The following is a 27667-nucleotide window of genomic DNA, read 5'->3' on the forward strand; positions in this document are numbered from 1 at the left end:
TCCTCTAATTCAACATCACACTCCTGCACTCTCCCCATACCTTTACCCACATTCCTTCAGATAATCTATTTCTGAATCAGTAGGTAATCTGTACACCCCTTTTAAAAATTTAAGCCTCAAACTTTGACAAACTTTGAACTTTTTCACATCTTTCATTGGCTCCAATTGGAAGGAGAACAGGATTTCTGTACCACCCTGGATTATTACCCAACCCTACTTCCATTCCCGAATTCAGAGGACCCTAAAAATGTATCCCTAAGAAACTGAAGAATTTAAAAACTGACTTCTGAAACTAAGAAGTAATGTTTAAAGCAAGTGTTGCTTAGGAGGATAAAGTAAATGTTGGTGTCCAGGATGGTCTAATTAGTGTCCAACATGTTACCTTGCTTGTCCTGCTGAGTATATGAAACTTTGTGACATTGTTCTGCAGTTCTGGGGATGAAGGAGTTAGGCAATTGCCACCGCTGTTACCTCCATATGTCAGGGTTGATATTTCTGGATGGCTCAGTGAGTGGTGTTGGTGTTGTCATACTCATTAAAAATTATAATAAGACAAACCAGTGAAGCTATGTAAGATTCAGAGAGCAAAGTACTACACTTTTCTGACCTAGTTGTCCTCTGTTGCTGAACCTTGAACAATGTTCATGAAAGATGCACCCAATTTTCTGTATAGTTCAGCTTTTACATACATTTTTCATGGATCTTGTGTCAATACCCACTCCAATATGTTATGCAAATAACAAAATCCAGAAAATCAACATTAACTCCCTCAGCAGGCTGTTGGCAAGCACAGCACACTTTTTTAAAGGTGTACCAATGAAAAAACTCACAAGTAATACATCTCACCTGAATTAAAATATTTTGATTTCTTTTTATAAAAAAGCAAAGTAATTAGGTATAAAATGTATAGTCATGATTCTGCTGCTAAGGTATGTAAGTTCAATTATGTAATCAATACAGACATTCAAATACCGTTGGTTCCAAAGTTGCAATAACCAAACATTTTAAAAAGTAAGCATAGCTGCACATGACATTTTTTCCAGTTACCCACAGCAGATTCACTGTGTTATAACACAAAGTTTGTGTACACTACTTACCTGCAGGAGGGTATGTGAAATCTTTTGACTCCTCCTGACATCCAGTTGTCACGCTGGGGACGATTTAGGAGTGGCTCACCCATCCATGCATCTTTTAGGCTGAAGTCAGAATTATGGGAATCATGCTTTGCCCGAACATACATGAAAGGAGATGAGAAATAAAGCAAAACATCTGATGAAAAGAGGAATTGTCATTCTGTAAAACAACTGCTCTTGAACACAAGTGGAGTCCAATGAAAAGAAAATTGTAGCAGTTAAGCATCACACAAACAATATACGTAAATCATCACTGTAAATCATCAGTTTTTTCCATTTATATTCAATGTTGAAATATGCTATATTTATTTCAGTAGAGCAAAGTACAGTGGTTGTATAAATTATAAGACAAGATTACCTGTGTATTAATTGGTAACTTGTGAAATTCTAGTTGGCACATCAGGAGTGCAAAGGATAGATAACTCCACCATTCGGACTTACTCTTGCTGACAGCCAGAGAAATTGGAGCAGCACCATTTTGAGGTAACTACTACTCACTTTACCTTATCTTTTTATATTAACAAAATCAAAAACATTTTATATGTGCTTTATTGTGAGATCAACTGTTTGCAAACTGGAAGAGTATGAGCAATTATCTGTCACCAGTTTGCATGAACCTAAATTTATCTCAGTATATGCACGGAAAGGTCTGACACTGGAAAGTTCCGAAGAACAAAGGAACCTTGGTGTGTTTATCCATAGATCGCTGAAGGCAGAAAGGCAGGTTAATAGGGTGGTGAAAAAGGCATATGGCACACTCGCCTTTATCAATTGGAGTATAGATTACAAAAGCAGAGAGGTCATGATGGAGTTGTATAGAACTTTGGTGAGGCCACAGCTGGATACTGTGTGCAATTCTGGTCACCACATTATAGGAAGGATGTGATCACACTGGAAGGGGTGCAGAGGAGATTCACCAGGATGTTGCCTCGGATGGAACATTTAAGTTATAAAGAGAGGTTGGATAGGCTTGGGTTGTTTTCTCTGGAGCAGAGAAGACTGAAGGGCGACCTGATTGAGTGTTCAAGATTATGACGGGCATGAACAGGGTGGATAGGGAACAGTTGTTCCCCTTAGTTGAAGGGTCAGTTACGAGGGGACACAAGTTAAAAGTAAGGGGGAGGACATTTAGGAGGGATTTGAGGAAAATCCTTTTTACCCAGAGGGTGGTGATAGTCTGGAATGCACTGCCTGGGACGGTAGTGGAAGCAGGATGCCTCACATGCTTTAAAAAGTACCTGGATGAGTACTTGACACACCATAACTTGGTTATGGGCCAAGAGCTGGCAAGTGGGATTAGGTGGGCAGGTCCGGTCCTTTCATGTTTCAGGGTGTTAGGTGGGTTTCCGGGAGTCACCTTCCTACTTCGAGTGTCCAGGTGAGGGCAACAGAGCGACGAAGGTGATTGGCGGTTGCAGGTCACATTTGCATAAGTGCAGTCACTGCGACCAGAAGATGGTTTATGGAGGAGCTGCTATGAAGGGACAGGGAAAGCATCACAGCCGTACTGTGAGGGGATATATCTGAGGGTTCGGCCATATGGGTAGAACTGAGAAATAAGAAGGGGGAAATCACTTTGTTAGGGTTGTACTATAGGCCCCCAAATAGTCGGTGGGAAATTGAGGAGCAAATATGTAACGAGATTACAGATACCTCCAAGAAAAATAGGGTGGTAATAGTCGGAGATTTTAACTTTCCCAACATTGACTGGGACAGGCATAATATTAGAGGGTTGGTTGGAGAGAAATTTGTTGAGTGTATTCAGGAGGAATTTCTCATTCAGTATGTGGATGGCCTGACTAGAGAGGGGGCAAAACTTGACCTCCTCTTGGGAAATAAGGAAAGGCAGGTGACAGAAGTGTTAGTGAGGGATCACTTTGGGACCAGTGACCATAATTCTATTGGTTTTAAGATAGCTATGGAGAATGATAGGTCTGGCCCAAAAGTTAAAATTCTAAATTGGGGCAAGGCCAATTTTGATGGTATCAGGCAGGAACTTTCAAAAGTTAATTGGGGGAGTCTGTGGGAAGGCAAAGGGACGTCTGGTAAGTGGCACGCTTTCAAAAGTGTGTTATCCAGGGTTCAGGGTAAACACATTCCTCTTAGAGTGAAGGGCAAGGCTGGCAGAAGTAGCGGACACTGGATATAGAGGCCCTGATCAAGAAGAAGAAAGAGGCACATGACATGCATAGGCAGCTGGGATCAAGTGAATCCCTGGAAGAGTATAGGGGGTATAGGAGGAGAGTTAAGAGAGAAATCAGGAGGGCAAAAAGGGGACACAAGATTGTTTTGGCAGATAAGGCAAAGGAGAATCAAAAGAGCTTCTACAAATACATAAAGGACAAAAGAGTAACAAGGGAGAGAGTAGGGCCTCTTGAGGATCAAAAAGGTCATCTATGTGTGGATCCACAAGAGATGGGTGAGATCCTAAATGAATATTTCTCATCAGTATTTACTGTTGAGAAAAGCATGGATGTTCGGGAACTTGGGGAAATAAATAGTGATGTCTTGAGGAGTGTACATATTACAGAGAAGGAGGTGCTGGAAGTCTTAAAGCGCATCAAGGTTGATAAATCCCCAGGACTTGATGAAGTGTATCCCAGGACATTGTGGGAGGCTAGGGAGGAAATTGTGGGTCCCCTAGCCGAGATATTTGAATCATCGATAGCCACAGGTGAGGTGCCTGAAGATTGGAGAGTGGCAAATGTTGTGCCTTTGTTTAAAAGAGGCTGCAGGGAAAAGCCTGGGAACTACAGGCCAGTGAGCCTCACATCTGTGGTGGGTAAATTGTTGGAAGGTATTTTGAGAGACAGGATCTACAAGGGTTTAGAGATGCAAGGACTGATTAGGGACAGTCAGCATGGCTTTGTGAGTGGAAAACCATGTCTCACAAATTTGATTGAGTTTTTTGGAGGGATAACCAAGAAGGTAGATGAGGGCAGTGCAGTTGATGTTGTCTACATGGACTTTAGCAAGGCCTTTGACAAGGTAACGCATGGTAGGTTGTTGCATAAGGCTAAATCTCATGGGATCCAGGGTGAGGTATCTAAATGGATACAAAATTGGCTTCTTGACAGAAGCCAGAGGGTGGTTGTAGAGAATTGTTTTTCAAACTGGAGGCCTGTGACCAGCGGTGTGCCTCAGGGATCAGTGCTGGGTCCACTGTTATTTGTCATTTATATTAATGATTTGGATGAGAATAAAGGAGGCATGGTTAGTAAGTTTGCAGATGACACTAAGATTGGTGGCATAGTGGACAGTGAAGAAAGTTATCACCAATTGCAATGGGATCTTGATCAATTGGCCAGTAGACTGACGAATGGCAGATGGAGTTTAATTTAGACAAATGCAAGGTGATGCATTTTGGTAGATTGAACCAGGACAGGACTTACTCACTTAGTGGTCGGGCGTTGGGAAGAGTTACAGAATAAAGAGACCTCGGGGTACAGGTTCATAGCTCCTTGAAAGTGGAGTCACAGGTGGACAGAGTGGTAAAGAAGGCATTTGGCATGCTTGGTTTCATCGGTCAGAACATTGAATACAGGAGTTGGAATGTCTTGTTGAAGTTGTACAAGACATTGGTAAGGCCACACTTGGAATACTGTGCGCAATTCTGGTCACCCTATTATAGAAAGGATATTATTAAACTAGAAAGAGTGCAGAAAAGATTTACTAGGATGCTACCAGGACTTGATAGATTGAGTTATAAAGAGAGGTTGGATAGACTGGGACTTTTTTCTCTGGGGTGTAGGAGGCTGAGAGGTGATCTTATAGAGGTCTATAAAATAATGAGGGGCATCGATCAGCTAGATATCTTTTCCCAAAGGTAGGGGGAATCTAAAACTAGAGGGCATAGGTTTAAGGTGAGAGGGGAGAGATACAAAAGTGTCCAGAGGGGCAATTTTTTCACACAGAGGGTGGTGAGTGTCTGGAACAAGCTGCCAGAGGTAGTAGTAGAGGCGGGTACAATTTTGTCTTTTAAAAAGCATTTAGATAGTTACATGGGTACGATAGGAGGGATATGGGCCAAATGCGGGCAATTGGGATTAGTTTAGGGTTTTTTTTTAAAAATGGATGGCATGGACAAGTTGGGCCGAAGGGCCTGTTTCCATGCTGTAAACCTCTCTGACTCTATGACTCTATATGTCAGTGCAGACTCGATGGGCCGAAGGGTCTCTTCTGCACTTTAGTATTCTGTGATTCTGTAATATGCAATGACTTCAACTTGATTAACTTAATAGCTGTACTAGCGAGTTCATAAATGTACTAGCAACTCTGACTTAAATTATACACGCTTGAGAGCCCATACAACTATTAAAATGCAAAACACCTGCTCCCTAGAGGAAACATTGTTTTATTGACAGGTCAGCTGGAATTTTCTGCTCCTGTCCGTTGGGTGAGGAGGATGGGTGAGGAGGATGAAAAATATCGCAAGGTCAAAGTTGCGTTTCACATGGTTTCAAGGGTTTGTTGTTTTTGGAACTTCAAAGAATGTTCACGATTGACACTTTTATTGATGTGGAGATAGAATCATAGAGGTTTACAGCATGGAAACAGGCCCTTCGGCCCAACTTGTCCATGCCGCCCTTTTTTTAAAAAACCCCTAAGCTAGTCCCAATTGCCCGCATTTGGCCCATATCCCTCTGTACCCATCCTACCCATGTAACTATCTAAATGCTTTTTAAAAGACAAAGTTGTACCCGCCTCTACTACTACCTCTGACAGCTTGTTCCGGACACTCACCACTCTGTGTGAATAAATTGCCTGTCTGGACACTTTTGTATCTCTCCCCTCTCACCTTAAACCTATGCCCTCTAGTTTTAGACTCCCCTACATTTGGGAAAAGATATGAGCTGATCTGTGCCCCTCATTATTTTATAGATCTCTATAAGATCACCCCTCAGCCTCCTACGCTCCAAAGAAAAAAGTCCCAGTCTATCCAGCCTCTCCTTATAACTCAATCCGTCAAGTCCCAATAGCATCCTAGTAAATCTTTTCTGCACTCTTTCTAGTTTAATAATATCCTTTCTATAATAGGGTGACCAGAATTGCACACAGTATTCCAAGATACACTACAGACACAGAGATGCCAGCGCTGAACTGGGGTGGGCACACTAAGAAGTCTCACAACACCAGGTTAAAGTCCAACAGGTTTGTTTGGTATCACGAGCTTTCAGAGCGCTGCTCCTTTATCAGGTGAGTGGGAGTTGGGTTCACAAACAGGGCATATATAGACACAGACTCAATTGCAAGATAATGGTCGGAATGTGATCTTTACAGGTAATCAAGTCTTTACAGATACAGACAATGCGAGTGGAGAGAGGGATAATGACAGGTTAAAGAGGTGTGAATTGTCTCAAGCCAGGACAGTTAGTAGGATTTTGCAAGCCCAAGCCAAATGGTGAGGGTTACACATGGTGTGGCATGAACCCAAGATCCCGGTTGAGGCCGTCCTCATGCGTGCAGAACTTAGCTATCAGTTTCTGCTCGGCGGTTCTGCGTTGCCGTGTGTCTTGAAGGCCGCCTTGGAGAACGCTTACCCGAAGATCGAAGGCTGAATGCCCTTGAATGCTGAAGTGTTCCCCGACAGGAAGGGAACACTACTGCCTGCTGATTGTCGAGTGGTATCCATTCATCCATTGTCATAGGATACATACATCGGTCTCGCCGATGTGCCACACCTTGGGACATCTTTCCTGCAGCATATCAGGTAGACAGCATTGACCGAATCGCATGAGTATGTACCGTGTACCTGGTGGATGGTGCTCTCACATGTGATGATGGCATCCGTGTCACTGATCCGGCACATCTTGCAGCGGTTGGTGTGGCAGTGTTGTGTGGTGTCATGGTTGCTGTTCTCCTGAAGGCTGGATAGTTAGCTGCGAACAATGGTCTGTTAAAGGTTGCGTGGTTGTTTGAAGGCAAATCGTGGGGGTGTGGGGATGGCCTTGGCGAGATGCTCATGTTCGTCTACAGTACCACTGCAAGAAAGTCCATTGTCAACTTGTCGGACTACACCCTTCAACCAGATGAAATCGAAGTTCTCAGCCGAGGACTCAATTTCTGCCCCATCACCAAAATGGACCCCATCAGTCTCGCAGCGGACACAGAAGAATTCATCAGGCGAATGAGGCTCCGGGAGTTCTTCCACAAACCCCAAGAGGCCAATAGCGAACTGACTGAGAAAGCCAATGAACTGGAGCAACCGACAGAGAGATCCGCAGTGCAGCAACCGAAGAGGAAAGAGTCGAATTGGACCCCTCCGGAAGGCCACTGCCCTCGACTCGACATGTATGCCCAAGCCGTCAGGAGATGCGTCAATGCCAGATTCATCAGCCGCAGTCATAAGACAGCCCCGAATAACACCCAAGCACAACGCAACGCCATCCGCGCTCTCGATACCAACCGCAACATTGTCATCAAACTAGAAAAGGAGGGGCCACCATCATACTGAACAGGACGAATTATTGCAAAGACGTGTACCGACAACTGAACAACCAGGAACACTACGGACAGTTACTTGCAGATCCGATCAAAGAACACACCCGCCAACCCAACAGACCAATCAAGACCTTTGATCCGGACCTTCAGAGCACCCTCTGTTCTCTCATCCCACGTACGCCCCATGTTGGAAACCTCTACTGCCTCCCGAAGATACACAAGGCCAACACACCCGGCCGTCCCATCGTATTAGGCAACGGGACTCTGTGTGAGAACTTCTCTGGCTACGTCGAGGGCATCCTGAAACCCATCGTACAAGGAACCCCCAACTTCTGTCGCGACACTAAAGACTTCTTACAGAAACTCAGCACCCATAGAGCAGTTGAACCAGGAACATTCCTCGTCACAATGGACATCTCTGCACTCTACACCAGCATCCCCCACGACGACAGCATTGCTGCAACTGCCTCAGTACTCAACACCGACAACTGCCAATCTTCAGATGCAATTCTACAAATCATCCACTTCTTCCTGGACCACACCGTCTTCACCTTCAACAACCAGTTCTTCATCCAGACACATGGAACAGCCATGGGGACCAAATGCACATCTCAATATGCCAACATCTTCATGCACAAGTTCGAACAAGACCTCTTCACTGCACAGGACTTTCAACCGACACTATTAATCAGACACATCGATGACATTTTCTTCCCTTGGACTCACGGCGAAGAATCACTGAAACGACCACATGATGACATCAACAAGTTCCATCCCGCCATCAGACTCACCATGAACTACTCTCCAGAATCGGTTACATTCTTGGACACTCACATCTCCATCAAGGACGGTAATTTCAGCACTTCACTATACCGCAAGCCCACGGATAACCTCACGATGCTCCACTTCTCCAACTTCCATCCTAAACACGTTAAGGAAGCCATCCCTTAAGGACAAGCCCTCCGTATACACAGGATCTGCTCAGATGAGGAGGAACGCAACAGACAACACCTATAAATACTGAAAGACGCCCTCGTAAGAACAGGATATGGTGCTCGAATCATCAATCGACAGTTTCGACGCGCCACAGTGAAAAGCCACACTGACCTGCTCAGAAGACAAACACGGGACACGGCCAACAGAGCACCCTTCATCGTCCAGTACTTCCCTGGATCTGGGAAGCTACGACATCTTCTTCGCAGTCTTCAGTATGAGATCGATGCAGACGAACATCTCTCCAAGGCCATCCCCACAGCCCTACTACTTGCCTTCAAACAACCGCACAACCTCAGACAGACAATGGTTCGCTGCAAACTACCCAGCCTTCAGGGAACAGCGACCACAACACCACACAACCCTGCCACAGCAACCTCTGCAAGACATGCTGGATCATCGACACAGATGCTTTCATCACACATGAGAACACCATCCACCAGGTACACGGTACATACTCATGCGACTTGGCCAACGTTATCTACTTGATATGCTGCAGGAAAAGATGTCCCAAGGCATGGTACATCGGCGAGACCATGCAGACGCTACGACAACGGATGAACGGACACCGCTCGACAATCACTAAGCAGAAGTTTTCCCTTCCTGTCGGGGAGCACCTCAGCAGTCAAGGGCATTCAGCCTCCAATCTTCGGGTAAGCGTTCTCCAAGGCGGCCTTCAAGACACACGACAACGCAGAACCGCCAAGCAGAAACTGATAGCCAAGTTCCGCACGCATAAGGACGGCCTCAACCTGGATCTTGCGTTCATGTCACACTACGTGTAACCCCACCATTTGTCCTCGGCTTGCAAAATCCTACTAACTGTCCTGGCTTGAGACAATTCACCTCTTTAACCTGTCACTATCCCTCTCTCCACTCACATTTTCTGTACCTGTAAAGACTTGATTACCTGTAAAGACTCATTCCAACCATTATCTTGTAATTGAGTTTGTGCCTATATGTGCCCTGTTTGTGAACCCAACTCTCCACTCACCTGATAAAGGAGCAGCGCTCTGAGAGCTTGTGATGCCAAACAAACCTGTTGGACTTTAACCTGGTGTTGTGAGACTTCTTACTGTGGACACTTTTATTACCTTAGTCCAGACTTTTTTTTAAAGCATAGGAGAATGTTACCAATAGATTACATTTTTGAAAGTTTTATTTTACGCAACCTACGACAAACTGTGGAATTCAATAGTTCTTGAAAGTTTACAGTGGATCAGTGGGTATGGAAATGCCAAAGCGTAGCAGTGGGGGCAGTAAGGGCCTGAAGAGGTGGGTGGAGGGCAGGGTGTGGCATTGTGGGCATGAAGAGGATTTTTTGAACTTATCTTTTAAAAAGTCCCTTCATTCACACTAGGGTTCATGACTCCTCTCAGAGGTTGTGAACCACAAGTATTTAAAAACCTGGCCACTCCATGAAAATTGCAAAGGAGTGGGAGACCTTTACAGATGCACCATAGAAAGCATTCTTTCTGTTTGTATCGCAGCGTGGGATGGCACTGGCTCTGCTCAAGACTGTAAGAAACTACAAAAAGTCGTGAATGTAGCCCAATCCATCACGCAAACCAGCCTCCCATCCATTGACTCTGTCTGCACTTCCCGCTGCCTTGGCAAAGCAGCCAGCATAATTAAGGACCCGACATACCCCGGACATTCTCTCTTTCACCTTCTTCCGTCAGGAAAAAGATACAAAAATCTGAGGTCACGTACCGACCAACTCAAGAACAGCTTCTTCCCTGCTGCCATCAGACTTTTGAATGGACCTATTTTCCATTAAGTTGATCTTTCTCTACACCCTAGCTATGAATGTAAAACTACATTCTGCACTCTCTCATTTCCTTCTCTATAAACGGTATGCTTTGTCTGTATAGCGCGCAAGAAACAATACTTTTCACTGTATGCTACTACATGTGACAATAATAAATCAAATCAAAGACACCTATCTCCACAACGGAATCGACCAGGTTGGGAGTGTCGAATGCAGGCTTCTGACAGGAACCAACCCACACTCTTTAAAGCCACTCCTGGAAATCAGATAATTTGGGAATGGGCTCAGGAATCCCAGAATCAGGATCCGCCCATCATTTTTAAAGACCTCTCACGTCAACCTGCTTCAGTGAAAATCCAGGCCAACATTTCAGATCAATGACCATTCATCAGAACTGACTTATTGTGTCCTTGCCAGCTGTCTGTGGGGACCCATGTGCTCCCATTCCTCTGCCATTTCTCCGTCGTCCTGGATTTATTTTCACTTTGAATCATTTTCTAATTCCTTTTTCAAAGCCAGAATTGAATCTGCCTCTACAATGCACTTGACTGTGCCTTCCAAGTCCTAACCATTTGCTATATAAAAGGTTTATCCTCATATTGTGGGGAATTCTCCCATCCCGCACGCCACAGGAATCGTAGAGGGCGGGTGGGGGAGGAGGTGCGCGGACCATGCAAAAGTCCACGTTTCTCCGGTTTTGGGGCGAGCACGGCCAGAGAATCCCACCCATTGTCTCTAGTTCTTTTTCCAATCACTTCAAATCAGTGACCTTTGCTTCTCAACCCTTCTACCAATGGGAACCTATCTGCTCTACCTAGAGCCCATGTGATTTTGAGCATCGCTATCAAATCTCCTCTCAACATTTCTCTTCTCTCAGGAGATCAAACCCAACTTCTCCAATATATACTCATAACTGAAGTTCCTCACCCTTGGAATGATTTCTGTAAATCTTTTATGTACCCTCTCCAATATCTTCCTATCCTTCTGAAAGTGTGGTACCCAGAATTGAAAACAATACTCCAGCTGAGGCCAAACCATTACCCTATAAATTTTTGCCATAACTGCCTGAATGAATTTTAATAAGTCCCAGATGGCAGACTGATCAAAAAAGTGAAATCTCATGGGATACAGGAGAAGGTGGTAATTTGGATTCAAAATTGACTCAGCAACAGGAAACAAAGGATAGCAGTCGATAGATATTTTTGTGAATGGAAAGTGGTTTCCAGTGACATTCACAGGGCTCAGTGTTGGTATTGTATATATTAATGATTTGTGCTTAAATGTGTGAGGCATGGTTGAGAAATTTGCAGATGACTCAAAATTGGCCATGTAGTTGACGGTGAAGACAATAATTATTGTCTCCAGAATGATATCAGCGGTTTGGTTGAGTGCGTGGAAAAGTAGTACATGGAATTCAGTCCAGAGGAGTGTGATGCAATGCATTTGGGGAGGGCAAATAAAGCAAGGGATTACTGAATAAATGGGAGAATATTCAGAGGGGTTGTGGAGGGGAAAGACTTTGGAGTGCATGTCCACAGGTCTCTGAAGGTGGCAGGACAGGTGGACAAAGTGGTAAGGGAAACATATGGAATGCTTACCTTTTTGGACAAGGGATTAAATGCAAAAGCGGGATGTAATGCTGGAAATGTATAAAATATTGGTCAGACCCCAGCTGGGGTTTTGTATACAGTTCTGGTCACCGCATTACACAAAGGAGAGAGTACAGAGGAGAGTTACAAGAATGTTGCCAGGGCTAGAAAATTTCAGCTATGAAGAAAGATTGGATAGGCTAGGATTATTTTCCTTAGAACAGAGGAGGCTATGACCATAAGAAATAGGTCAATTACAATGGGCATAATTCGGCCCATCAACTCTGCTCCACCATTCAAATCAATTATATCTGATATGATAATCTTCAACTCCACTTTCCCACCATATCCCCATAACTCTTGATTCCCTTAGTGATAAAAAATCTCATCTATCTCAGCCTTGGAAAAAACTTAACGGCTCAGCCTCTATAGCTCTCTGTGATGAAGAATTCCAGATTCACTATCCTCGGAGAAGAAATTCCTCTGCGTCTCTGACTTAAATAAGCGACCTCTTACTCTGAGATTATGCTCTCTAGTCCTGGACTCTCCCACAAGGGGAAACAACCTCTCAGCATTTACTCTGTGAACCCCCTGAGAATCTATATGTCTCAATAAGGTGAGCTCTCATTCTCCTGAACTCAAATGAGTAAAGGCCCAACCTAATCATAAGAAAATCCCTCCATACTTGGGGTCAGCCGAGTGAGCCTTCTTTTGACTGTCTCCAATACAGATATATCTTTCCCGAAATAAAGGAACCAAAACTGTTCACAGTATTTTGGTGTGGTCTAACTAGTGCCTTGTATAATTTTAGCAAGACTTCCCCATTTTTATACTCCATTCCCTTTGAAATAAAAGCTAACATTCCATTTGCCTCCCCTATTATCTGCTGAACTTGCATGCTCACTCCCAAATCTCTCAGGGGTGACCTAATTATCTGTCTATGCAGAGTCTGCATGTTCTCCCCGTGTCTGCATGGGTTTCCTATGGGTGCTCCAGTTTCCTCCCACAGTCTGAAAGACGTGTTGGTTAGGTGCATTGGCCATGCTAAATTCTCCCTCAGTGTACCCGAACAGGCGCCGGTGTGTGGCAACTAGGGGATTTTCATAGAAATGAAGTATAGCTCTCTGTGATGAAGAATTCCAGATTCACTATCCTCGGAGAAGAAATTCCTCTGCATCTCTGACTTAAATAAGCGACTTCATTGCAGTGTTAATGTAAGCCTACTTGTGACACTGAAAAATAAAATAAATAATTGAGATGTACAAACTTGAGGTGCCTAGATAGGGTAGACAGGAAAGACCTGTTTCCCCTAACTGAGAGGTCAATTACAACGGGCATAAATTTAAAGTGATTGGAAGAAGGATTAGAGGGGATATGAGGAAGAACTTTTTCATCCAGAAGGTGGTGGGCATCCGGAATTCACTGCCTGAATTGATCGTTGAGACTGAAACTCTCAACTCATTTCAAAGGTACCTGGATCTGCATCTGATGTGCTGCAACCTGCAAGGCTACTGGCCAGGTGCTGCAAAGTGGGATTAAAATAAGTTGCTAGTTTCTTTCTTTTTCTCTTTTTTATGGCTGGTGTGAACACAATGGGCTGAATGGCCTCTTTTTGTGCTGTAATCTTTCTATGGTTCCTTGCTTTTGTATTCTAATCCTTCATTTATAAAGCCCAGTATCCCATATGGTTTATTAATCACTTTGTCAACCAAGCTTGCCATCTTCAACAATGTGTGCATATGTACTCCCCAGTCCCTTTACTTGTGCACCCCCCTTTACTCCTGCATCCCCCTGGATCCACGACCATTTACCTACTGCCGCAACAGGTCCACGGCAGATGCCATCTCCCTGGCCCTGCACTCAACCCTGGAACACCTAGTTAACAAAGACCTATGTCAGACTCCTATTTATTGACTACAACTCAGCATTCAACACCATTATTCCCACAAAACTCATCTCCAAACTCTGTGGCCTGGGCCTCAGCACCTCCCTCTGCGACTGGATCCTGAACTTCCTAACTCACAGACCACAATCAGTAAGGATAGGCAACAACACCTCTTCCACGATCATCCTCAACACCAGTGCCCCACAAGACTGTGTTCTCAGCCCCCTACTATATTCCTTATACACCTATGACTGTGTGGCCAAATTCCCCTCCAATGCGATTTTCAAGTTTGCTGATGACACCACCGTAGTGGGTCGATTTTCAAACAATGATGAGGCAGAGTACAGTAATGAGATAGAGAAACTGGTGCAGCAACAATAATCTCTCCCTCAATGTCAACAAAACGAAGGAGATTGTCATCAACTTCAGGAAGTGTAAAGGAGAACATGCTCCTGTCTACATCAACAGGGACGAAGTAGAAAGTGTCGAGAGCTTCAAGTTTTTAGGTGTCCAGATCATCAACAACCTGTCTTGGTACCCCCCATGCCAACGCTATAGTTAAGAAAGCCCATCAACTCCTCTACTTTCTCAGAAGACTAAGGAAATTTGGCATGTCAGCTACGACTCTCACCAACTTTTACTGATGCACCATAGAAAACATTCTTTCTAGTATCATAGCATGGTACAGCTCCTGCTCTGTCCAAGACCACAAGGAACTACAAAAGGTCGTGAATGTAGCCCAATTCCATCATGCAAACCAGCCTCCCATCCATTGACTCTGTCTACATTTCCTGCTGCCTCGACAAAGCAGCCAGCATAATTAAGGACCCTACGCACCTCGGACATTCTCTCTTCCACCTTCTTCCATCGGGAAAATGATACAAAAGTCTGAAGTCACGTACCAACCGACTCAAGAACAGTTTCTTCCCTGCTACCATCAGACTTTTGAATGGACTTACCTTGCATGAAGTTGATCTTTCTCTACACCCTAGCTATGACTGTAACACTACATTCTGCCCTCTCTTGTTTCTTTCTCTATGAACGGTATGCTTTGTCTGTATAACGCACAAGAAACAACACTTTTCACTGTATGTTAATACATGTGACAATGATAAATCAAATCAATAAATCAACCAGTAAAATCATCTTTATTTTATATTGCCATTCTTCATTCTTCTTACCAAAATCTATCACTTCATACTTCGCAGCTTTAAACTTTGTCTGCCCATTTCACCAGCCTATGCCTTCTTGAAATCTATTGCTATCCTCTTCAGTTCAGATTGCTTCCAGCTTTTCTGTCATTTCTTTAATATAACTACATATTGTGGTGGAATATAGTTTTGCTGCTGTTGAAAGCCCACACCATCTCGTGGATGCCCAGTTTTGAACTACTCGATCTGTTCTGAATCAATTTACTACAGTGATAGTACAGTGGAGAGTGTTCAAAGTGTGAAGATAGGACTTCATCTCCACAAGAACTATATGGTGGTCACTCTTGCCAATACTGTCATGGACAGCTGTGCTTGTAACAGGTTGATTAGTGAGGGTGATGTCAAGTTGTTGTTTTTTTCACTCATGTTAGTTCTTTCATCATCCGCTGCAAGCTCAGTCATCAGGTTTGTCTGAGAGGACTCAGCCTGGTAAGTTTTATGTGCTACTACCCAGCCACTCTCTGTGATGAACATTGAAATCCCTCACCAAAAGTGCATTCTGTGCCCTTGCTACCCTGAGTGCTTCTTCCAAGTAGTTTACAACAATGATTCCAGGGATGAGGAAATTCAGATATGTGGATAGATTGGTGTTCTCCTTAGAGAAGAGAAGATTAAGAAGAGATTTGATAGTGGTGCTCAAAGTCATGGGGGTTCAAGACAGAGTAGATAGATAGAAACTGTTGCCATTGTAGAAAGGTTGAGAGCCAGAGTCATTGGAGTGGGCTTTACTGTTGTTAGTGGATTTGGGAAACTGTTAAAACTGAGGGAAGTGCCTGGAGATGATCTCTCGAAGTTGCAACTTAATGAAATGGGAAAATGTGAACGCATTCGAAGCTGGAAGCGACTGTAGACTGTTTGCTATCAGAACTGTAATTCTGTGGCATGCAACATGTGATAAGCATAAAAAAAGGAATGTACATTTTGGTAGTTTAAAACATAAGTTGCCGACAAAAATAGTATTTAGTTAATGGTATTTTTCTCATTTCTACAGTAAACATCTTAAAACATGAAGTCATGCCGTGTCATCCTTTTCAGCTGTTAACTGGAAGTTCAAATTTCTTTTTAAGTTATTGGTTTATACGGGATAGTAACAATATAAACGGGCTGATGTTGCAGATGTTCTGTACTGATCTGGAGGAGTAGGAAGTAAGTCTCACAGTGGGTGACACGATGGCACAGTGGTTAGCACTGCTGCCTCACAGCGCCAGGGACCCGGGTTCGATTCCCGGCTTGGGTCACTGTGTGGAGTCTGCACATTCTCCTCCCATCTGCGTGAGTTTACTCTAAGTGCTCTGGTTTCCTCCCAGGATTCAAAGATGTACAGATTAGGTGGATTGGTCATGCTAAATTGGTCCTTCATGTCCAAAGATGTGTATGTTAGAAGGATTAGCAAGATAAATGAGTGAGATTACTGGAATAGGGCCGAGGGTAGGTTTAGATAAAGTGCTCTGTTGGAGAGTCAGTGCAGACTTGATGGGCCAAATGACCTCCTTCTGCACCGACTCTATTACTTCCAGGGTTCCATCCTAGATCCAACGAATGTTCATCTAAGAGGGCCCCCTCCAGAAATCCTGTGGATGGCGACAAGAGTTTACCTGGCAGTCTCCCCACACAGTGACTCGTCCTGATGTCAGTGAAATATCAATGGGGGCAGGAAGTGGCCCTTAATTAAGCAATTAATTGCCTTGCTAAACTGAGGTTCCTGTTGCTGGCAATATGCCATCCATTAGGCTTCCCTTCCAATGCCTTCCTTCCTCATATTACCAGTCCGCCATCTGCCAGCCCATCTCCAAATGCCTGGAAAAGTTCAACCCATAGGTAAACATGGCAGCCCATTTCTATACAGTAAAATCTTCAAACAGCAAATGAGTTGTGATCTGTTTATTTTGGTGATGCTTCATGAGGGTAGAATGTTGACCAGGACACTAAGCGAACTCCTCTGCTTTTCATAAAATAGTGCCGTTGGGATCATTTATGTCTATCATATTAGGGGAGATGATATCATAGTGATAATGTTGCTGGAGTAGTAATCCAGAGGGCCAACTCTGGGGTTATGGATTTGGGTTTCCTCTGGGTGATCCAGTTTCCTCTGACGGTCCAAAGATGCGTGGGTTAGGTTGCTTGGCCATGCTAAATTGCCCCTGAGTGTTCCAAATTGTGTAGATTAGGGGATTAGTGGAGTAAATACATGGGGTTATGGAGATAGGGCCTGGGTAAGAGTTGGTGCAGACTCAATGGGCCGAATGGCCTCCTGTACTGTAGGGATTCTATGATTCTATGAATTAGTGGAATTTAAATTTTTAAAAAACAGTTATTGAAAGCTAGTTTCAGTAATCATGAAATTATCTTTGACTGTCTGCTTCACTAATGCCCTCGAGGGAATAAAATCTGTCATCCTTTCCAGTCTGGCTTACACATGACTCCACATCCACAGTAATGTGGTTGACTCTTAACTGCCCTATAAAATCATAGAATCCTCACAGTGCAGAAAGAGGCCATTCAGCGCATTGAATCTGCACCTACAACAATCCCACCCAGGCACTATCCCCTTTGCCCCACGTATTTACCCTGCTAATCCCTCTGACACTAAGAGGCAATGGCCAATCAACTTATGCCACACATTTTTGGACTGTGGGAGGAAACCAGAGAAATCCGGAGAAACCTCACACAGCCACGGGGACAATGTGCAAACTTCACACAGGCAGTCACTCGAGGCCAGAATTCACCCCGGGTCTCTGGCACTGTGAGGCAACAGTTCTAACCATTGTGCTAACCACTGTTCCACTAGGCAAGCCACTTATTTCAAGGGTAAGAGCAACAAATACTGGCTTTGTCAGTGATGTGCACATCCCATGAAAGAATAAATTAAAAAAACTAGGGAGGTTTAACTTCTCACCTAGATGCTATCATCTGTGGCAATGCACAGCACCCCGCAGTACTCCACTGTAGTGTCAGCTTCATGTGCATATGTAGAGTGAGGCTTGGAGTCTGCAACCTTCTGTCTCAGGTAAGAAATGAGATGCAGATTAAATTGAGGAAAATGCAACATTTACCATGCTGTCCATGACTTAATCAAATGAGATACCTAACATGCATTAAAAAATCTCTTATCGATTCTGAGAACTGCATCCACTAATGGGGATGGAAATGGTATAAAATGGCATTTTACTATAATGGGAATATAGGGTACTGAGAAGTGGCAGCAGAGAATCTAAAATCTATAAAAAGAAATAGTTTGTTACAATACTTCATTACATAGCAATCAACTTTCTGTCTTTCAGCACATTCCTGATGCCTGTATGGAAACACATCCATTGCCTTTGAAGACTGACATGACCGGCAGCATTTTACCAGCTTGCTGAATTGGATATTGCTGATAGCGGGGAACAGTCTCAAAGTGTAAAGATTTTTCTTGTGAAAATATTAGCATATGTAAGGGTTCTGATTTGTATATGTCAATTTAATATATATCACTATCAACTGAGTTGATATTGTTCAGTAAATGTTTGACAAAAAAGTACTGCACTCACCTTTTCAGACATTACAGTGTGGTAATGGTGGTGTTTTAGCACCATTGTATCATTGTCATTTGTTCCCAATTCACAGTTTATAAAAAAGGTATTGTATAATACTGGTTGAACATATGTACTGTGTATGTATTTCTTTATATCCATGTTTGTTGTATGTAAATGAATATAAATATTTTCTAAAAACAAAAAAACTGCACAGAATTTACATGTGGGTTTAATCAAAATACACATCATTGTCAAATAATGCTGCTGTTTGTACCTCACCATTTACCATAGAATTTGTGATATTTAATACATAGGAAACAATCACTTTTATTGAAATTTAGTAAACAATTGCAGTTTGGACTGTAGTTTCAATTATCGTCCTAACTTTCTAACATGCAGTTGAAGCTGGAATCCTGCCACAATTCAGATGTTAAACATCTGAAAATCTTACATTACAGAATAAACTTTCTTCTAGGCCTAGTTAAGGTGATGAAACTGTATACAGATGCAGAAAGGCATTGTGATGTTACTCTGCTAACTGCTGTTTAAAAAACATGATGGTGAACATTGTTCCTGGACCCTATTCTGCAGGCCACTACTTATTTGACTTGTGGACCAAGTTATACTCTTCAGCTTTTGTCAGAATCGTGCTATCATGATCTCAAGTTGTGTGCCAAAATTTTGCAACCTAGTACATTTGGGTGTTGTCACTTATGACAAATCTTCAGTCTTTATAACTTGACATTTGTTGAATTCTCTCAGATTGTCTGCAAGCTTCTGCCAAGCTTGCCTTGTAAAGACTTTGTACTGTTAAATTCACTTAAGAAATAACTGAAAGACAGAATGTTATGCAAAATAAAGCGTATAAAATGTTCGTTATTTGATCAGATTTATTGCCTGCTGTGGTATTATTTGTTATATTGTTTAATAGTAAAAATTTGGAGAAAATTGTGATAGCTTTAATATTCTAGTTGCAAGCTACAGCTGCTTTGACTTCAGCTTTATGAATTGTCTTTTAGTAATTTCTCTTTGGTGTTCTTTTGCTGTTTTGTACGATCAAACACTTCCTGTTTAGTTCTAGGTTTGTTTACTGCCTGATTTCAATCATAGCTAATGGTGATGCGGTTATTTTGCACTGTTAATAAAGAGTACTGCTGTCAAGTACTACTTCAAAGTCACTTCAATGAACCAGTGTAGTGGATTGTTCAACTTCTCTCACTTTTTCTTTGTATGATGTGATTCCATTAGTTGTTCATGCTATTTCTTTCAGGTTTCTATTCAAGTTAAAGTAGGAAATCAAGGAGTTAATTCCCAATCCTGTCCCTCAGAATGTTTTTCCATTTTTTGGCAACCAATTCAGGTTAAGGTTTCTGTATTCTGCCACAACATTGCATCTGGACCTCATGATAACAACAACACTTACTGCATTTGTTGAACAATTACATTTCCACTTTATTTTTCTGTCTATGCTGTCTGAGTGAGAGAACTGGCAACTTTGGGCTTATCACTGAATTGTGAGCAGTTTTGTGCATTCCAAAGTTCAGCAGGAAATGGGCTGAAGGAGTCCAAGCGTGTTTTATCAACCTTTCTTTAGGGAAAATCTGAGATCCTCTCTGCTGATATTTAAACTCTGGATTGTGAATTCTAACAGCAGTTTCTTGTCCAAAGTTCAAGGTGGATAAAACATGGGGAATGTGGCAACGGTTGCATTTCTCTCAACTTAATCTGCATATGTGTACCCATACTTGGGCCGCCACAATTATTCTTCAGTGAAGGAAAGGGGCATGAAAATGCACCATGAGCACTTTTCTGGTCCCTCTTAGTCTAGATTGATGAGGCAGGCTGCACATTCTCCCAGTGTCTGCGTGGCTTTCCTCCGGGTACTCTTGTTTTTCTCCCACAGTTCGAAAGATGTGCTGGTTAGGTGCCTTGGCCATACTAAATTCTCCCTCAGTGTACCCGAGCAGGCGCTGGAGTGTGGCGACTAGGGGATTTTCACAGTAACTTCATTGCAGTGTTAATGTAAGCCTACTTGTGACACTAATAAATAAACTTTAAACTTTAAGTTTCAGGCAGCAAACAGATTTGATGGGATCAAAGAATTTTGAAGCACAATTTTTGTTTAAGCCAAAACTATATCACTTAATATTAACCAGTGTATTACAGCTCAGCCTAGCAATTAAATATTAAGAAATACAGATTAATTTTAGAATATCGTTTATAGCTATTTAAGTCCTGAAATTAGACAGAGCCTAAAAACACATTGTGATCTTCAATGTGACCATGAAGGTCACATTGGGAGATTGCTTTGCACCCATTACTTTCAATGCAGAGAGCCTGCAAACTTTGAACTGCCTGTTAATTTGAATGAATATGGCATGCAGCTTGTATGCAGGTGCAATTGAGTGATTGCCCACCAGAGCAGATAGTTCAGAATTATGAGGAGCTAACATAAGTCAAACCAGTCTGCACTACTTAAAGCCAGACTCCACATCATAATGAGAAGATGCAATTATAGTTGGAGCAGATACTAGAAATCACTCTAAAACTGAACTTAACTTGGTGAACAGTCAAAAATGACACCACGCGTCAGAAAGCTGGCTCTAACGTTTTCCAGTTCAACAATGGAGGCTTTAGTGCAGGAATGAAGAGGAGGGGAGTTGTGATCCAGGCTTCTGCTCTCTCTGGTTTTCTGCTCACTCCAAGATCCCACTTTCCCTGTGTTCTGCTCTCCCCATATACCTGCTAACTCTGCATTGTTGTCCCTCAGTAATCATGCTCTCCCACCCCTCCAGGCCCAGAGTGCTCACTTAATTTCGACTCTCTCAGGCCCGTATTCTTCTCTATGATTCTGCCAAGGATAAACAAATTCAGTGAGCTGCATACCTATCTCACTGATGCCCGTATGTTAATACCTGTTTTCTTAGAAGTATTATTGAACACTCTTTCATGCAGTAGTCCTGAATTATTATATTATAATTCAGGTGTGGTGGGGCTGTGGGGGTGGGGTAGGGGGAGGATGGAATTTGAAGATCACTAAGTTATTTGAAAAGGGACACTTCAATTATAAAAGTTTCAGAACTGTTGCTTTAGTGGATAGCTTATAGGTGGGATTTGCACATCGTGAGGTGGCTTGTACCCAGGGAGGGGACAAAGACATCAATTCCCTGTGGTGGGGGGAGGGGGAGGTCATGCTGGAGAGGATTCAGTTGGAGGATTTGATGGGGCAGCTTACAGGAAAAAGCTGGTTGGTGTCCACAACAAAATACTTGGTAAATTAGTAGGCTTCCCAAAGAGCCTATGTTCAATGTAAAGGAATATGAAGAAGTCTGGCACCAACTTGGCACAGCATCTTGTGCAGAGTAGCATGGAAGTAGAGGCCAATTTCATTAACACACGTGTGGATCAAACCAAGCTCCTGTCGAGGAAGCCTTGGCACATTGCTGATTTTCCAGATGGTACACACTAATGCCACTGTGCACTAGTGTGTACACATTATGTGCATGCTAGCTGGTTGGAAGGGCCTTGCACTCTTCCCATACAACCTAACCCTCAACAGTGAACTCAAGCACCAAACTTTGTCCATTTATAGCATTTAAGTTACACTGGAGAGATGCAGGGACAGGTAAACAACCTGTGAAAGGGGAAGGGAAATCAAGTAAACCAATTTATTTGAGTTCTTTGATGGAATAATGTGTGCTGTTGATAAAGGGGAGCCTGTAGATGTGTCATACTTGGATTTCTAGATGGCATTTAATAAGGTGTGATGCGCTATCAATAAGGCGAAAGACTACCTGTGTGCCAATACAAGTGTAGGCTTTTATTCACAACAGAATCAGGAGCACATCCCAACAAATAACCGACCTGGACTGAACAAGGGGGAGGAGACAGCCACCTTTATACTAGGTGCCGAGGGGAGGAACCAAACCGGGAGGGGATGTGTCCAGGTATGACAAACACACAACGGTGGTCCATATAGGACAAAGGCACAACTGAGGTCCACCACATTCACCCCTTCCTTTAAAAAACAACACGGGGGTGAAGCGGAAACAATATTACAAGTCCAGACAAACCGGTGGCTTGATCCGCCGTCACGATCGTCGTAGTGCAGGTCGCAGAGTCGTCCAAGCAGGGAGCGATGTCGGCCCAGGCTCCATACAGTGAGCGTCGAGAGAAGGCGCCAAGTGGTGTGAAGCGGACCGATCCGTCGTCCCGTCCAGTCATCGGGTACTGCGTGGCGACGGCTCCGGCGACTCAAGCGAGCTGTACATAGGGGCGAGAGGAGTGAGCTGTGGCCCTGGTGGCGTATGGAGAACAGTGGGAACCGGAGCTGGGGGGTGGGGGGCCGCAACAGGCTCTGGGCGCACTACATTGGAGACAGGGACTGAAGGAGAGAGAGGCGTAGCTGTCTCCAAGTGGACAACACCGGGAACAGTGGGGCGGAAGGACGTGGTGGCCTCAGGGGCACCCGCGGGTGCCAAGTCGCGGACAGAAACCGTGTCCTCCCACCCATCAGGGTACGCTACATAAGCGTACTGAGGGTTAGCGTGGAGCAATTGGACCTCCTCGACCAAGGGATCTGCCTTATGGGTCCGGACATGCTTCCGAAGCAGAACGGGCCCCGGGGACATCAGCCAATCCGGGAGCGAAGTACCCGAAGAGGACTTCCTGGGAAACGAGAACATCCGCTCGTGAGGGGTCGTATTGGTCGCTGTGCACAAGAGTGACCTAATTGAATGTAATGCGTCCGGGAGAACGTCTTGCCAACGGCTGACTGGAATGCCCCGAGACCGTAGCGCTAATAGAACAGCCTTCCAGACGGTTGCGTTCTCCCGCTCTACTTGACCATTACCCCTGGGGTTATAGCTAGTGGTGCGGCTGGAGGCAACGCCTTTGGCAAGCAGGTACTGCCTCAGCTCGTCACTCATGTCGCTATGATCATAGGCTGGGAAGCCGAACGGGGTGAAGAGCGTGTTCAGGGTCCGAATCACTCTAGCCGTGGTCATGTCCGGGCAGAGGAAGGCAAAAGGGAAACGTGAGTATTCATCAATGATATTCAGGAAATAAACATTGCGGTTAGAGGAGGGGAGGGGGCCTTTAAAATCAATGCTAAGGCGCTCAAACGTGCGAGTGGCCTTTACCAGGTGTGCCCTACCTGGCCGGTAGAACTGCGGTTTGCACTCAGCGCAGACCCTGCATTGCCTGCCCTAATCGTCCAGACTTCCTCGAGGGAGTAGGGCAGGTTACGGGCTTTGACAAAGTGGAAAAATCTGGTGACACCCGGGTGACAGAGGTCGTTATGGAGGGACTGTAGCTGGTCTAGTTGGGCGCTGGCACATGATCCGCGGGACAGGGCATCTGGGGGCTCATTGAGCTTCCCAGGCCGGTACATGATGTCATATCTGTAGGTGGAGAGCTCAATCCTCCACCGCAAGATCTTGTCATTCTTAATCTTGCCCTTTTGCCTGGTGTTAAACAGGAAGGCAACTGACCGCTGGTCCGTAATTAAGGTGAATCGTTGGCCCGCAAGATAATGGCGCCAGTGCCGGACAGCTTCCACGATGGCCTGGGCCTCCTTCTCGACCGAGGAGTGTCGAATCTCAGGGCCTTGTAAGGTCCGGGAAAAGAAGGCCACCGGACGGCCCCTCTGGTTAAGGGTGGCGGCTAGGGCAAAGTCAGACGCATCATTTTTCACTTGGAATGGGATGGATTCGTCCACAGCATGCATCGCGGCCTTCGCAATGTCCGCTTTGATGTCGTCGAAGGCCCGACGGGCCTCCTCCGCCAGGGGAAAAGAGGTCGATTTTAGAAGCGGACGGACTTTATCCGCGTAACAGGGAACCCACTGGGCATAGTAGGAGAAGAAGCCCAGGCATCTCCTCAGTGCTTTGAGGGTAGTAGGGAGGGGAAGCTGCATAAGGGGACGCATACGGGCTGGGTCGGGACCAAGGATACCATTTTCTATCACGTACCCAAGGATGGCGAGGTGGCGTGTCCGAAAAACACACTTCGCCTCATTATATGTCAGGTTCAGGAGAGTGGCCGTACGAAGGAATTTTTGTAGGTTGGCATCATGGTCCTGCAAGTCATGGCCGCAGATGGTGACGTTATCCAGATACGGGAAAGTGGCCCGTAGCCCATGCTGGTCCACCATTTGATCCATGGCCCGCTGGAAGACTGAGACCCCATTGGTGACACCAAAGGGGACTCGGAGGAACTGGTAGAGGCGACCGTCCGCCTCAAAGGCAGTATATGGGCGATCCTCCGAGCGGATAGGGAGCTGGTGGTAAGCCGATTTTAAATTGATCGTTGAAAAAACCCTATAGTGCGCGATGCGGTTGACTATGTCCGCGATGCGGGGAAGAGGGTACGCATCTAGTTGCGTATACCTGTTTATGGTCTGGCTGTAGTCAATCACCATGCGGTGTTTCTCCCCCAATTTAACTACGACCACTTGCGCCCTCCAGGGGCTGGTGCTGGCCTGGATAATCCCTTCCCTGAGCAAACGTTGTACTTCGGACCGAATGAAGGCCCTGTCTTCCGCACTATAGCGCCTACTTTTGGTGGCTATAGGCCTACAATCCGGGGTGAGGTTATCAAATAAGGGGGGGGGGGGGTGATCTTGAGGGTCGAGAGACTGCAGGTGGTGCGCGGGGGGGCGCTGCAGTGACGGCACCTTGCAGACGGAGAGCGGGGGATAAGGGCCATCATACTGCAGGGTGACGCTCCTATGATAGCTGAGGAAATCTAACCCCAGCAGTACAGCTGCGCAGAGTCGCGGCAGCACGAGGAGCCGAAAACGCTCATAGACTGTGCCCTGTACCGTCAGCGTCACCAAACAGCACCCGAGGACCTCCACTGAGTGGGAATTCGAGGCCATGGAGATGGTCTGGCTCCAGGGTCGCACGGGAAGGGCATATTGACGCACTGTGCGAGGGTGTATAAAACTTTCTGTGCTCCCGCAGTCGAACAGGCAGTTTTCTGCATGGTCATTTACCTAGATCTCCATTATTGACTTGGAGAGTTGGTGAGGCTGCGACTGGTCCAGGCAAATCGATGCCACCATCGAATCCAGGAAGAATCCATCTTCGTCCGCGTCTGATGACGTCACGGATAAAGCTTCCTGCTCGGCGCATTTTGCTGACAGTCTCAAAGATGGCGATTCGCACGCAGCCGCCGCCTGCATTATAGATGGCTGCGCCCGCAGAACACACATGGCGCCACGAGGCTTCGGAATCGGCTTCGCCCGGCAGACTTTAACGAAGTGGCCTAGCTTACCGCATCCGGAGCAGATCGCATCCTTCGCCGGGCAGCGACGCCAAGGGTGCTTGGATAGGCCACAAAAGTAACATTTGGGCCCTGCCAGAACAGCCGTCGCGGTGGAGCCGTCGATAGAACGGGATGCGGGGTAGGACCCGAGGTTGTGAGAGGCCGCTTCTAGCATTTCAGCCATCGTGGCCGTTTTCCGGAGATCCAGGACATCTTGTTCAAGCAGACGCTGCCGAATGTATGTAGACTCAATGCCCACAACGTAGGCGTCGCGGATCAGGTCCTCCGTGTTCTGAGCTGCTGTAACAGCCTTACAGTCGCAAGCTCGAGCTAGGACCCGCAGGGCGCACAGAACTTGGGCACACGATTCTCCTGGCTGCTGCTTGCGGGTAGTTAGAAGATGTCTGGCGTAGACCACGTTAGGGCTCTTTCGAAACTGCCCTTTTAGGAGTTCGATAGCGTCTGCGTATGTAGCAGCGTCTCGGAAGATACCGTAGACAGCTTCGCTTACTCGGGCGCGGAGCACGTGGAGTTTAACGTCGTCGGTGTCGATGGCCCTAGTGGTGTCGCGAATGCTTCGAAGCAGTCCAGCCAATGATCAAATTTATCAGAGGCTCTGACCTCTTGAGGGTCTGATGTTAACTTATCGGGTTTTATAAACTACTCCATGTTGGTCAACTGTTGTGAATAAAATTGATGCGCTATCAATAAGGCGAAAGACTACCTGTGTGCCAATACAACTGTAGGCTTTTATTCACAACAGAATCAGGAGCACATCCCAACAACTTGGACTGAACAAGGGAGAGGAGACAGCCACCTTTATACTAGGTGCCGAGGGGAGGAACCAAACCGGGAGGGGATGTGTCCAGGTATGACAAACACACAACGGTGGTCCATATAGGACAAAGGCACAACTGAGGTCCACCACAAGGTGCCACATCAAAGGTTATTGCAGAAAAAATAAAAGCTCATGGTGTAGAAAGTAACATATTAGCATGGATAGAAGATTCCTCACACAGAGGTGTCCTCCCACAGTTCAAAGATGTACAGGTTTGGCCTTGCTAAATTGTTAGGCAAATGTGGGTGGTGGGGTCGGGGGGGAAGCATCTACTGTTGGATCTTCCAGATTCTGTATCCTGAAGACAGTCCATCTTCCAGCCTCAGAATGTTCCTGCAGTTCCATCTTCTTTCTCAGGAAATCCATCTTTTGAGCTCAGACAACCATCTTCATTTTCAGAACACCCACCGACTTTGTTCAATGGTGGGGTCAGTGATGTTGGGTGCCTTTTCAATATGGTGCATGGACAGGATGGCATGGCAGACTGTGCACCATCAGGCCTGCCCCAGCACAGTATACCGTGCAAAGCACCCAGTTGCATAATTAATGAGGTTGTGACCGGATGACTTGGCATATTTTTCCCCCAGTATCCACAGCAGAAAACACTCCACATTCCTCCCCTGCCACAGGACTTAGTCTCCAGATGGGAGAATTCCACCCAAAGAGTTTCCAGATGGATATAGATAGGTTGAATGAATGAGCAAAAATCTGACTGATGGAGTATAATGTGGGAAAATGTGAAGTTATTCACTTTGGCAGGATCAATAAAAAAGCAGAGGGTTACTTAAATGGAGAACGACTGCAGAATTCTTATGTGCAGAGCGATCTAGGTGTTCTTGTTCATGAGTCACAAAAGGTTAGTATGCAGGTACAGCATGAAATCAAGAAGGCTAATGGAACACTGGGCACGGCACAGTGGTATTTTCATAATAATCCAGAGACCCAGCTTCAAATCCTACCATTTATTGAATTTAAACTCAGCAAAAAATTTGGAATTAAAAGTCGAATTATAACCATGACTA

At 45.0% G+C, this 27667-nt stretch overlaps 1 protein-coding gene across 1 annotated transcript in view; it reads left to right on the forward strand.

Moving 5' to 3' along the window:
* The window catches only part of ppfia2 (PTPRF interacting protein alpha 2), a 411670-nt gene extending 391955 nt beyond the window's left edge, over positions 1 to 19715 (forward strand). The window contains exons 28-29 of the mRNA XM_078221160.1: positions 1525 to 1616; positions 18305 to 19715. Coding sequence (XP_078077286.1) covers positions 1525 to 1583 — 59 coding nt within the window. The 3' untranslated portion in view covers positions 1584 to 1616; positions 18305 to 19715. The remainder of the gene's footprint in view (positions 1 to 1524; positions 1617 to 18304) is intronic.
* Positions 19716 to 27667: the final 7952 nt, after the last annotated feature.

This window comes from Mustelus asterias, chromosome 9 (assembly GCF_964213995.1).
Source record: "Mustelus asterias chromosome 9, sMusAst1.hap1.1, whole genome shotgun sequence".
Lineage (NCBI taxonomy): Eukaryota > Metazoa > Chordata > Chondrichthyes > Carcharhiniformes > Triakidae > Mustelus > Mustelus asterias.